The 13,957-nt window shown below is 42.4% G+C and overlaps 1 protein-coding gene across 1 annotated transcript in view; it reads left to right on the top strand.

Annotated features, from left to right (window-relative positions):
- The window catches only part of TMEFF2 (transmembrane protein with EGF like and two follistatin like domains 2), a 126,327-nt gene extending 117,828 nt beyond the window's left edge, over nucleotides 1-8,499 (top strand). The window contains exons 8-11 of the mRNA XM_065841345.2: nucleotides 157-280; nucleotides 1,298-1,456; nucleotides 6,940-7,026; nucleotides 7,433-8,499. Coding sequence (XP_065697417.1) covers nucleotides 157-280; nucleotides 1,298-1,456; nucleotides 6,940-7,026; nucleotides 7,433-7,529 — 467 coding nt within the window. The 3' untranslated portion in view covers nucleotides 7,530-8,499. The remainder of the gene's footprint in view (nucleotides 1-156; nucleotides 281-1,297; nucleotides 1,457-6,939; nucleotides 7,027-7,432) is intronic.
- Nucleotides 8,500-13,957: the final 5,458 nt, after the last annotated feature.

Raw genomic sequence — 13,957 nt, 5'->3', positions numbered from 1 at the left:
GACCTACCCGTTTCAATGTGCAAACCCTCTCTTATAAACAACATCTTCTACATATTTTTTCTTCTGATTTTCCTTTCTTTTATAAAATGTGTTCTTTCCATCGTTTCACATTATCCTGTGTTGCCGGGTTAATGATCCCTTCACCTGTGTTCACAGAGAATGCAAATAAACTGGAAGAAAGCGCAAGAGGAATCTACATCCCTTGTCCAGAGCATTACAACGGCTTCTGCATGCACGGCAAGTGCGAGCACTCCACTAACATGCTGGAACCGTCTTGCAGGTAACCCTTCTCTTGCCAAGGAGGAAAGGCTACACACATGACAATATGGACTTACAAAAACACTTAATCTGGATAAACTGCGGAAAATAATTATAACTGTGCCTCTTTGTGCTATAAAACCCATTAGCCTTAAATTATTCAACAAGTTCTCCCCGCCTTTTATGTGGCAAAAGTGTGTTGAGTTACACACAATGTGAATTGATTGTAAAAACATCCAGTAACCTTCAGTTCTATGTAGATATATTTTACAAGCACACACTTCTGAGAGGAGCCCAAGCAATCTAGCTCAGTCTCTTATGGTTGCTCCTGCAATCAACCTGGATTTTCACGTCTCCTTGCTCTGGCTTTTTGGGGGAAATGGGGCAAGAGTTAAAATGGGAAGACCACGTTTGTTCCCCAAAATCGCAGAGGGGAGACATCTGGCTGCAGGATGGGAATGGATGAGCAGCTGGGTGGATGATTGCAGCATCAACAGAGGGTTTTTTATAGCAACCAGACAAAATGTAAATGATGCATCCACTTGCAGCAACATCTAATCACATTTCATACAGAGCTCGGATGATTGCTTATCACCTCCTTAGGGGTAATCTGCATAAGGAGCCACAATGAGATGGCTTTTCACCCTCCCCCACCTCCCCAGAGAAAGGGAGAAATCGAAAATATGTTGTGCAAGGAACTAAATGGATTCTCACCACAACGTGCAAGTAGTTCCACTTGATGCTATAATAGATAAGTCCTAGTCCCCTTGGCACCTCCTCACACTTTTGCAGTGCCGTTCACTCTCGCAGACCTTGGTGATGCTGAGGACCTGAAATTTTCCCTCTGAGAAGTCAAGGAGGCACCAGTGCTCTTTCTGGGGGGCCAATTTTGAAAACAAAATAAAACCACCCAAAACAAAACAAACCCAACACATAAGCTTATGCTTAAGCTACTGATTTTTTTTTAAGATCCAATTTTTTTTTTTTACATTCTTTGAACGCAGCAGGTATAACCAGAAAAAATATTTTTTTGTTTCAGATGCGATGCTGGCTATACTGGACAACACTGTGAAAAAAAGGACTACAGCGTTTTATATGTGGTTCCAGGTCCAGTACGATTTCAGTATGTCTTGATAGCAGCTGTGATTGGAACCATCCAGATTGCTATCATCTGTGTTGTAGTCCTCTGTATTACAAGGTCAGTATCTCTGGTACTTTGCAATAGAAAAAAAAAAAAACAACATTTTTTTTCCTTACTTTGTGCACTGATTATACAGATTTCTGCTGATAACCAATGCTGTTTAATTCACCAACAAACAAAAGATATTGTCTGGTCCAGCCAGCCACCTTTGCTTCATTATTATGACTAAATTTTTACCTCCATCTTAATCAAACTTAGGTACCAATGATACCTACAGCAAATGGAGTTCCTATTTTGTATTCAGATCCTTGGACAAATATTGTTCATATAAATAAGGGGAATATAAACACAGCAGCTGGATCAACACTTAATAAAACTAATCATATCTCCATCTGGTTTCCTCAAGGGGCCATTCCCTTAGTCCTAATCAGGCAAAGCACACAAACTTTTAAGCCTGTTTGCAATCCCATTGATTAAATGATTTCATTAGGCTTATATACATGTTCAGAGGTACCATACATGGTCTTCACTACATGGTGGCACTCCAAGCCATACAGTATTTATTTCTTTTTTTCATTAGTTGAGGGAGAAAGGCTTGTTTGCATAGGAGGGACAGCCCCAAGGTAGTTCAGAACCAAAGGGGTAAATGCAATCCTTCCCCTCCTACACCTGCTGCTCTGCTTCCTCCTCTCTGGGAGGGCTTGGGGTAAGTTCTGAATTCAGATGTCTGCGGTCTTCCCTCAGAAATCACAAGGTTAAATCAATTCAGTTAGCAACACTGATAAATCACTCTTTTATAAATGAGTTTCTTTTTAAAATACTAAAAAAATAGAAGCCAGGCATCATAGCACTGTAGAAATAAAATCTCCACTATATTTCAGTCCCTGAATTGCACTACCTGGCTGGAGGACAAGTGTAGCATTTGTTCCTGGAAAAGACAAAAAGAAACAAAAAAAAAAAATCATAAATCCTTCTCTGGCCTAAAGGCATAAAACAAAACCCTCTGATGAAAGGTAGCTGCTTTTTTGGCCAAGCTGAGTCCATCAACACAATGGTAAATGCCGAATGAGGCAGTAGATTATGGCTGTATTCACAGAAGTAATTCAAACAACAAAAATGTAGCATGTAGTAAGAAAAAGAAGATGGTGCAGTAACCGATAATGGAACAAATGCTGTGCATTATTTTGTCAAGTGACTCGTTTTGTCACTTTGCCACAGTAACACAAGTACTTTATACTGAAGAATGAAGACAGCATGCTCTGAGTGTCCCGGTACTACGCTGCAAATTACCCGTCATGCTGTTTTCATACAGAGATGGTACCTTTCCCCACACGCTTTGTAACCAAGTTAATTTATGATCTTTTGACTTTTTTTTTTTCTGTAATGCATGTAATTACTGCAGAGCATCCTCCATCCCAGCATAATGACTCAAGATACATTTGCAAAAGTGTACCCTTAAGTGGCCTGAGAGACATCCACATGACAAGTGAGCATTGTGGGATCGTATGCATAAGTAATTGAGTTTTTGAAGTCATCTGTTTTGGGAAACCAGGTTTGAACTCAACACCCTAGACTCTCGAAAGTGATAAAATTCCCCTGCCAGGTTCCTGGGAGAAAGAAGGAAAACTTGGCTCCAAATTCTTTGCTGCTCATTTCAGTGCAGCTTCACCTAATTAATTTGTCAAATTAATTTGGTGCACTGGGTCCAAACCCTGCCTTCGAGCCACATAAGACTATCACTGTAAATCTTTAAGCTATCGTTATTGCTGTTGCTCTTAAAATCATACCTCTAACAGGAGTGCAAATATTCAGGGTGTCCTCTATTGCTGGAAGGCTCTGAGCAACTCCTGGACACTTTTAGATGCTTTAATCTGAATAAACGAGCTGTGCTGCTGACAGGGGCCCTTGCCCCTTCCTCTGGCTCCCAGGCACTTGGTCCTGCCAACACTCTTGAGCCATCTTGGCATTTCTGTAGCCACACAGTGAACCCAGTTGGGAAACGGATTCAGATGAAAATTCAACCAACAAAACCGATGATTTGTTTTTAAAGTGGCTTGATTCCTTGAGGAGGTTGTCCACCTGGCTACACATCATTAGTGCCAGCAATGGCAATTAGCAGCTGGGATGGAGGAGCAGGGGAGCAGAGGCCAAGAAATACAGAGGGAAGTAGGTGGAGCAGTGGTGTACAGTCCATGTGCCCAAGGACTTAGAGGTAAGGCGAAAGAGAAGCCATGATAAAAGTGAAGGAGGTGAATAATATAGGTATGGCCTAGCGTCATAATGATTCTCAGCAGTCTTCTGTACAGCTTTGCATTTTAGTGCTTCCCTAATGTTTAGTCACAGCAGCTTATTTATGTGAAGAAATAACTTGATTAAAAATGAATGCATAATGTGTTTTACCTGCTATGAATCACATTGTGAGTTACTCAAGCTCACGAGCAAGCTTCAATGGAGGGAGGGCAGGCAGCCTGTGCTGCGCTACCTAGTTTACATTGATATAACTGCTGCGTTCATAAATGAATGCATCCCACACACGAAGCACTATAAAGAACTTTTGATTAAAGAGTTAAGGACCAAGGAAAAGCTGTCACTCAATTTCAGCAGATGATTAAGTCTAAAAAGCTGGTTAAATGCCAAACCCAGATGCACTTCAGACACAAGCTAACTATAAATGCAATAGCATTGCTTTTAAGCAGTCACGGTGTCAGTACTTGGCCCTAGGACCTTCCCATGCTTCCATCAATTGGAAGCATTGTGCAATTAGAACACGAGTGGTTTTGGTTAAAAAATGTTTTTTCTCCCTGTACTCAGCACTGGTGAGGCTGCACCTCAAACACTGAGGTACGAGAGAAAGTTCAGAGAAGGGCAGCAAAGCTGCTGAAGGGTTTGGAGCACAAGTGTGATGGGGAGCAACTGAGGGACCTGGGAGGTTCAGCCTGGAGAACAGGAGGCTGAGGAGAGAGACCTTATTGCTCTCTGCAGCTGCCTGAAAGGAGGTTGGAGCATGGAGGGGATTGGTCTCTTCTCCCAAGTAACAAGTGACAGGACAAGAGGAAACAGCCTGAAGTTTCGCTGGGGGAGGTTTAAATTGGATATCGCGAACAGTTTCTTCCTGGAAAGAGTTGTCGGGCATTGGAACAGGCTGGCCAGGGCAGTGGTGGAGTCACCATCCCTGGAGGGGGTTAGTGCCAGTTGGCTTAATGGTTTGACTTGATGATCTTAAAGGCCTTTTCCAACCAAAATGATGCTACAATTCTGTGGTTTTTTTTCATCATCCTAATTGGAGTAATCGCTTCATTTGAATCCATTTTTCTTGACTACATACTAAGGGACTGGATAGATACTGTCAGTGTGGTTTTGGGACTGTGAGATGCTCACCTCCTTGCTCCCGACTGGAGTCAGTATCGCCTGTTCTCTGGGAATGCACAGCTGCATCCCCTGGGATTGCTGACCATCCTGGTCATCCCCCGGCCACCTCCTACCTCCATGTTTCTTATAAACCAATCTGCTTGTGCCCACTGTGGTTTCCCACAGCAGTTCCCCAGCCCTGCCTGGCATGGCTGAGCGCTGGTTCTTCTGCTGTAAATCCCCATCCCAGGGGACTCAGGAGGAACCCTTGGTGTCAGCGCTGTCTCACTGCGAGGTCCTACTGTGCCATCCCCCATGGCATGGGCAGGAGAGGACGCCTGGGGACACTCAGGCAGGGAGGCTGTCAGCACATGACATGCAGTTCGGTGAATCAGCCCTGTGTTTGCTAACAGCAGCTCCCTCGGAAAGTTTGATTGCCTTTTTAGGAACAGGCGATGAATAATGAGTTTGTCACAAAACGGCAAAACAGCTCAAGTCTGCATGAGTTTCATAATGAACGCTCAGCCGTGACCTCCGAGAGCGCTGGAGACGCAGGCTGATTTTTCCCAGAGTAATGATAGCAGCCTACTTTGCTGCTTCCCAGAAAGGTACAAGGCAAAATATAGCACACAGCCATACAGTTTCTCATGAGGGGGTGGTCCCGTTGGCTTAAAAAGTGAGGCAAGTCAGAACAATCTGACCCATATTTTGTTAGACACTTATATAATTGTATTTCAGCATTTTGAAATATCCTTATGCTCTTGTTTAGCTTTTCAGTTGGCATCACAGAGCTATAGCATTAACAGGGAAAAAAAAAATGGCCTTTTTGATTTTAAGGGGGTCAATAAAAAGTTATTTCACTCTGTTTTGCTGTTAGTTATTTGACCTGGAACGTTGAGCTCTCACTGCAAGGAGAGGGTGGGCTCTCTCTGGTGCATAACCCATAGGGTTCCACAAGGAGCTGCTGAAAGCCTCCCTGTAACGGAAAAACCAGTTAGGGATTATTTTTTTCTCCATGTAAACATGGTCTGGGGTATCATAGAGCTTTGTGTCATGCCTCTGCAAGCAGGTGTTTCAGTCCTTCTCATGTAGCTGCCCATGCGCAGGGCAGAAAGAGGCGCAACCAGGCTAAAAACTCACACTGGGCTTAGGCTAAAGAAAGAGGACAAACATGTGGCCAAGTCAGGAATAGCTGCTTCTTCCTCCTGTGCAAAAAGTTAACGAGGTCACCCTGGGAAAAGGACCATTTTTATTGGTGGTTGGTGTTCTGTAGCTCACCATTTTCCTGAAGTGTGAGCATTTTCAGTGGGTGTTGGTGAACCTGTTGGTTTGGTTCTGCTTGCCTGACCATTTCTGCCATAACCTCCTTGGCTTTCAGCTGCTTAGAGCTCTCTGGAGCCTCCTGGGGCTAAATTCATCCATCATTTCTGTCCAAGGGTGCTTCTCCATGGGAGAAAACCAGAAACACTCTTATTATCTTTCCATTATTGGGGAAACACTTGGTAGCAACACGATAGCCAATGATATAGTGAAATGTGCCATAGCTGAGGAGCACCATGAGGTTCCGAGGTAGATTTGGTTTTGCCACCATCCAAAGGCAAAATAAGATATTTTTTTTTGTCTTTCCTATGCGATGGTTTTCCACACAAAGCCCAGCAGCCATAAGGGGTGCAGGCGCCTGTAAGTAAAGTAGCTGCTCGCTAATGACCTGAGCAAGGAGCATTTCCATGGAGACTCGTAGGGACTGCAGGCGCTTTAGCCCCCGTATCCACTGCACGGGCCAGGGAAACTGAGCATGTAAGCATGAGACCGTCCTAAATCTTCCACCTGAAAATAAACGAAAATAAAGCTGTTATTTAAACATGAACCGAACAGCAACCAAGAGATGCTTTGCAGTAGGAGCTGTCGCAATGCAGCTCACCAGGAATCTTAACATTTCCTTTGCCGTATTTTTGCTTACGGTATGCTTTGTGGTTGTTTTTTTGTGTTGTTTGCTTTTTGGGTTTTTGGTTTTGCTTATTTATTTGTTTGGGGTGGGGTTTTTTTGTGGTACCATTGCCCTTAGCCAACCCATTTCATGTCATTGAAGAGGGAACGCGCCGACGGCCAGAGGATGCTGTTCTTGCCCACCACTGCCTCTTGAGCAGATGCGTTATTAAGAGCCCTGTATTCTCACAAGTCTCTTCTTTCAGGAAATGTCCCAGGAGCAACAGAATCCACAGACAGAAGCAAAACACAGGGCACTACAGTTCAGACAACACGACAAGAGCATCGACAAGGTTAATTTAAAGAGCGCATGTTTCCACAATGGCAAAACTAACTGCAGAGAGCTTGGACTACAAAATACAGTATTATAGACAAAAGATTAAGACAAGATCTACACATGTTGCCTTGCATTTGTGGTAATCTACACCAATGAGAACATGTACTACAGCTATATTTGATTATGTATGGATATATTTGAAATAGTATACATTGTCTTGATGTTTTTCTGTAATGTAAATAAACTATTTATATCACACAATATAGTTTTTTTCTTTTTCATGTATTTGTTATATATAATAAATACTCAGTGATGAGAAAAAAAGTGCCTTTCTTAAATTTGCTGTATCTCATAGCTGTGTATAGTCTTGGGATATTGTATATGGACACTAACAAATCTCTTCTTTTTTTTTCTTTTTCCAGTTCTAGTGGCAATTTTGAGTCTACTGAACTCAGTAGTAGGGTTTTGAGTTGGTCCAAGATCAGCGACAATTATGGATGTGGGAAAGGTGAAGAATAATTTAACCTACATTGAGGAGGGATAAAATATTTCAGATCCGGAGTCAACAACATTTCATCAGCCGCCTTCTCCCATACCATCTATCTTTACTCTCCCATAGCTTAGGAAGTCTTTACCTTCTAAATTAAATCCTAACCGAAGGGGAAATGGAAATTCTCGGTAACTGCCATGGGAGTGTTGGGGGTGACATTTTGATTTGGGAGGGAATTAGGTGTCTGTCAAGGTGAACCCTACGAGACCACTTTGCAGAAGCTCCATCTCTGGTTACTGGAGAGACTGAAAATTGCTTCTTACTGTTGATTGAAAATTATAGGTTAAAAAAGTTAATAACGTAATAACAACTGAAATGCCAGCACCATTTGTACCTCGTGAACATGCTGATATAATTTATTTTTTCAAAGAGAAGGTGAAAACTACTCAGAAAATACCTTTATGGGTGACCTTACTCCATTAAATGTAATGAACTCAAATGTTGGCTATACCTCAGGAAAATAAGGGCATATGTTTTGTCACATCCACATGATGGACAAGATGCAAAGTTATTTCCACAGTAGCTGAAACTCTCCAAAACACATTCTTTTGAGAAGCTACTATTGCTCTAGTTTGTGCTATGAATTTTGAAGACCGCAGAGTGAGGCTGAAGGGCAGAGCGTGGTAACTTCACTGATTGACCGATGGAGTACTAGTCACACAAAACAACAGAATTGAAGTAAAAAAAAATTGTAATGCTGTTGATGGTGCTGCTCCTTTCCAAAGAGCCATTGCCCAGGGAGAATGTACCCGTGAGAAGAGTTAGAAGCATTTCCCACTGTCATCACCAAACTTGGCTTTTGGTTGTCCTCCCCCCGCACCCCAGCCTGCTTTAAAGTGAATCCATTGCATGATGTTCACACGCTCTCAAGGTTTTTTTTTTTTGTCTTGTTCTGGGTTTCTTGGCTTTTTAAAGGTAATAAAAAGGCGATTGGCAAGAGATGCTTCCAGGCAGCTGGTCTGTGCTGATTGATGGGAGTGGGAGTGCGGTGTTTCGGCAGGTGACGGCACATGGAGCCGTGGGCTGGGGTTGGACCACGGGGACATTTCCATGCTCAGACCCACCATAAAATACTCATTTTTTTGTCCCTGTCCCTGTCGGTTTTGTCTCCCACACACAGGGGCGGAACCCAGGCACGGCTGTGATGGGCTGTACAGGTTTGGTGACACAAAAATCACTTCTGGGGAGACTGTGCAAGGTCTGTTAATTAAACTGATACCTAAGTGATACCTCCATTGGCTAAACACAACACAGCAATGACAGTGAGCACCTCCGAGGAGCACTTCGTGTCAGGTTGATGCTCAGGTTGGAGGTGGCGAATGTAGCTCTACCCTGCAGCCCCTGGTGCTCTGAGCGAGGTGTCGGAGTCTAACGAGTCAAAAGCAGAGATTTTGAGCCAAATCTAAATGTCAGTCCTCCCCACTGGGACTATCAGGTCTGGATTGTTTACTTCAGCCAGTTAGATTAGCTACAAAAATCAAATGTTAACACATACACACTACCATGTAGCTATAGCAATAAACCTAATTAAAATAAAAAAAAAGGCAAGGCTTGGTCTGGCCTAAAATAGCCTAGCACCCGCTTAGGAGTGAAAATAGGAGTTCAACACATTATCTTTAAACGTGCCAAAGTTATTTGCCTTGCTTTTCCTGTGTAATGCCACATTTAATCCCTAAGCAACCTGCATTTGTGAGGTGTTATCAGCTGCGTCCCCAGCCACAACACCTGTCATGAAGCCTTCACACCTCCAAAAATAAGGCCAGGTTTTAAGTACCTGCTGTAGAGTGGAGGGCAGAGAGGGGAATGTGATTTTGGTTTTTATGCACAGGGGGCAGGTCTCGCAAAACTTTAAACCTCCTTAGGGCTTTCAAAATTAACCTTTGACATGTTGGTATGGGCACACATTCTGAAAATAATAGTCTTGCGGTTGTACGTACAGGAATGGAGATTTCAAGCAGAAAACACTTGTAGTACTTGTACCAAGTGCAGCAGGATTTGTTTTGTTTGGGGTTTTTTTGTCGTGGCACTGGGGCATCTGTAAATAAACTCGAATACCAGCACACACAGACTTACTTTACAAACCACAAAAGAGAAGACCTAGTGTACAAAACAACTGACCAGACCAATAACCCAAGTTCAGCGCTATCACTTATGGACACCGCACACCACCGATGTCCCAACACCCTGTGGGCACTTGCCAGCCTGTCTGTTCTTTACCAAGGCCAAAGCCCTTCATAAAAATAGTTTAAAAAAAAAAAAACAACACAGCACACTGTTGGCCTACGTGTTCCCCAAGGTTTTCCCCTCAGCCTGTAACATTTTTGGAACAATAAGCATGTTTTGTACACAATGCATTTAACACAACCTTGGTCCTCAAAGCCATTGGCATATACTCAGCGCTGATGTCCAGATGATGTTCAACCCCCAGTGTCTTCAGATGCGGTGAACAAGTCCACTGTGCCCAGTCCCAGCCTACACTTTCCTTAAAATAAAGGCTGATCAAATATTCATTATCGTTCCTTTTCATCCAGTAATAGAAGACATGATTTACAGAACATTTATCATTACAAAAATATTATAGTTAATAGAGACTGGACATCCTAATCCCCTGTGCACTGAAGAACCACGATTACTTCAAATGAAAAGACACTGCGGCAGTTTTTTCCTTGCTGCTGGAGCCATTGGGCATCTCAGCTGCCTGGACAGCACAAGATAAACTCAGCTTTGCCAACAGCAGGTGCCAGTCTAGAGGGACGTGTGTATGTCCCACACACGGGTTAATCAAGGGGGCGGACGGACATGGGCAGAAGGTGGGTACCGTGTATCACTGCTGCCTATTTTCCAGAAGCAGCTCTCAAAAAAAATAAAGGGGGGGAAAGGAAAAAAAACCCTCATCTTCAAAGAGTTCTCTCAAGTTTCTTTGAAAACAAAATGATTAAAGGCTATCTTCACTCTCATCCAACATCAGACGCATCTCGCGCCGCATCCTTGCTCTCACCCCTTATTATGCATGCAGCTGCTCCCGGTTTTGCGCTGGGCTGGAAGTTACACGCTCGAATTAAAGGCAAAGTTCATTACCACACTTCGAAGTTGGCACTGTGCCTCAGCCAGGCCTGCCCATTTATTTTTTTTAATAGGTATATGGCTGTTTGCAAGGTGTTTACAGAGGTCAGTGTCTGCAGTTTTGATAGCCAGCAAAGAGTTTGGCCAGATTGTCCATCTGTCTGCACTTTTTCTTGGAGTCAAGAAGGTTTTGAATCCTCTGCAGTCTAAAACTTGCAGAGTCGTCTCCCCTTTAAACTCTTTTTGAGAAAAATCACAGGAGTGAGAGAATTGCACATAACTAATGGGAATACAGACATAATAACAGTTTTATAGTGGGGTTACTTGCTTGGCTTGTGAAGCTGTGGGCCTTAAGGCTGTAATCAAGGGACTATCTGTCCTGTGGAAAGGTCCAAAAAGAGAAAAGTTTAAAAAAAAGGTTAATCTGTAAATAAGCGTCTCCTGAACTGCTCGGTGTACACGGATGTCTGCCACAGCTTCTGCTGAGTCTGTGATTCGGGAGCTGCAAAACAGGGGTGCAGCCACATTCCCCTTTTCTCTCTGAAAATGCTGTTGCCAAATGAAGCCTCTGCCCTTTCAGAGTGGCCTGAAGAAACCATATTTAATGATTCAGTAGCTGGAAATTCGCCTTAAATATCCTCTGGGATATACCTAATGTTCAAAAGAGACCTGAATGTGTGCTGGATACTGATTATCCCTGATCTCTTATATGGTCCAGTATATAACATTTGGCTTTAGAAATGAGCCATTTCTTAGAGCATTCTGAGTATCTGCTTGAGCATCTGTGACCAGACACGTCTTTTAGCTTATTTCAGGTGTTTTTATTTCATTTACTGCAGATTGTGTGAGTGTTAATTACGATAGTTCAGCAGTAGTAAAAAGAAAAAAAAAAATCTAGCTGGAGTTATGATAGCCTTCGTACTAACGTGTGTTCGGGACACAACACAGGTTTCAGGACCCATGTTTCTTATTAAGCCAGGATAAAGCAAAGAGTGTAAAATATAGCAATAGGCTGCTAATTTACATTTTATGAAGAGTGATAATAGAAAACTGCCCCAGACTAAGGATGGATAATGAGAGATTTTCTTTTGCACAGATCTGAAACAAGGGGGAATGGAGTGCTGGAAGGCCAGGGGAAAACTCTGGATATTTGTGGCTCGTTTCTTATAGAGGACAAGGCAGCCTCACGAGGATGTTTAATATTATCTGTGTATGTAAGTGCTACCAAGTATCACCAGCTGTTACAGATGGATGTTCTCTTTTTTGCAGGAATCTAAGCATCCAATGGGTATGAAGAGTGCGTCTGAGAAGCAGGAACCATCAGCCCTTCTGAAGCGCAGCGGTAGGGTATTGGAAGCAAAGCTACACTGTTTATTTTCCTGTGTTGAAAATTCTCTTTGGATGAATGCAGAATATTAAACTCTGAGGTAGAAAATTTCGTATTTTCATGCCAATGCGCTGACTTACAATAATTTTAATGCGCAAAGTTGAAATGGATACTTCATTAAGTGATTGCAGTCATTGTTCTGTCCTGGGTGCGTTGTTGACGAATCATGTTGGCTTAACAGTAACGCCTCTCCTTACAAAAACGTCAATGTACTTTTTATTTAGATTTGGAGTAAAATGAAATTACTTTTTTTTTTCTTCATTAATTGAGAAAGAATGCAATAACGATGTCCTGGAGCAGCAAGCTGAGTCATGAGCAAAGCACTCAGCCGAATGGAGAACGGGGCGAAGGGAGGGAGGGGGTCATGGTGCCGCTCAGGAATGGTTCTTCCAGACCACCCCAAACCCGAATTCTCTTCCTGAGAACACCTGCGTCGGAACTGGCGCTGCTTCTGTACGACCGAGCTTAGACCAAGCCTGCAGCTTTTCAGTGGGAAAGATATTTTGTTGAAACAGTTTTGACCACTTCTGATGAAAGCAGACATTGTTTTTACTGATATATAAATACTTAAGGGCAAAATAAATCTTAGGAGCCAAGCATCTGCTCAGAGTATCTCCAGATAATAAAACAACGATGAGTCTATGCATTAGTAGGGCTGTAGAGCTCTATTTCCTAGAATTCATCAAAAGCTGTCTCTAACATTTATATAGTTTTGCAAATTTGCAAACAGATTTGCAAATTTGTGGAAGAGTGCAGTATCTTTCTATATGCAGAAGGGTTAGTAAGGAATAGTATACGTAACTGAAAATACAGTATTGACTTTGAAATAATGCGAGTGTTTTAATGAGAAAGGCTTTTAAAATGCATTTTGCACCTTTACTGTATGGTTCTGATAATTCTGAATCTGGTGCTGTAAGCTGGATTTCTACCCCATATGAAGAGTTTTGCTTGTGTGCCTGGAATTCAGGTCCTCTTCACTGTTATCTGTCAAACACAGAGTTCGCTTAGCTGAACTGAAGCTTATTGCTCTTTAAAAACAACATTGCTTGGAAACAGGGCAACAGTTCAGCCCTTTTCATCTCTCTCAGGAGCAAGTAGAGTGTGTAGGTATAAAGAGCAGAGAAAAAGCCAGATTTACCTTTCACTCCTTTTACATCAGAGCATTACTGCAAACTTGCAGTGGTTTTTTTGTTTTTGTTTTTTTTTTAATACAGTAGTTCTTTTTGTATGTAATTTGGTCAGTTTAAAAAGCCTACTCACAGTCACCAAAAAAATAACAAAAAGATCATGTGGTAATTGCTTTCTTAGGAAAAAGTACATGTGGTGAAATTTTTCACATGGGGTGTTTTACCAGGAAGTGTGTGAGTGTAATATACAGACCTAAATACTGCCCTGTCTCATCTGTGCCTTGGGGAATTTTTGTGGGGGTGTGGAGAGATGTCTGCATCTCAAAGACTGTTAATTGCACTCTAGAAAACAGATATGTGATAGACAATTTGACACGACAAAAGGAGGTCTTAGCCAACACAACTGCCCGGAGTTTAAAACTATTAAATAGACAAATTCAAGCGAACATGGAGGTTACCTTACAAAATACGTTGGCCTTAGATTTGTTACTATTAGAGGAAGAGAAGCTCAGCTTTCTGTGCTGAGGTATTTGATGGCAATGGTTGTGATTCACTTACGTCTCTAAAGTTACCGCAGTGTATCCAGATGGTTTTTCTCAGAGCAAAACTGCATAGAGAATCCGCTCTGGATATTCCAGGGGAATATCCTTCAAATCTGGCCTGCTGGAAAAGACTCATTCCATAGTTAGTGTACAATCGTACTCCAAATTTTCATCATTAGATACAGGCAATGAAGTAGCAGGATTCAAAGAGGTGGTTGATTTATATACTCTTAGGTTAGCAATTGCAGACAGGACTCATTCTTTCAAGCGATGACAAC

Source organism: Patagioenas fasciata, chromosome 7 (assembly GCF_037038585.1).
Source record: "Patagioenas fasciata isolate bPatFas1 chromosome 7, bPatFas1.hap1, whole genome shotgun sequence".
Lineage (NCBI taxonomy): Eukaryota > Metazoa > Chordata > Aves > Columbiformes > Columbidae > Patagioenas > Patagioenas fasciata.
Note: the sequence above shows the minus strand (reverse complement) of the source record. Positions and strands in the feature narration are given on the sequence as shown.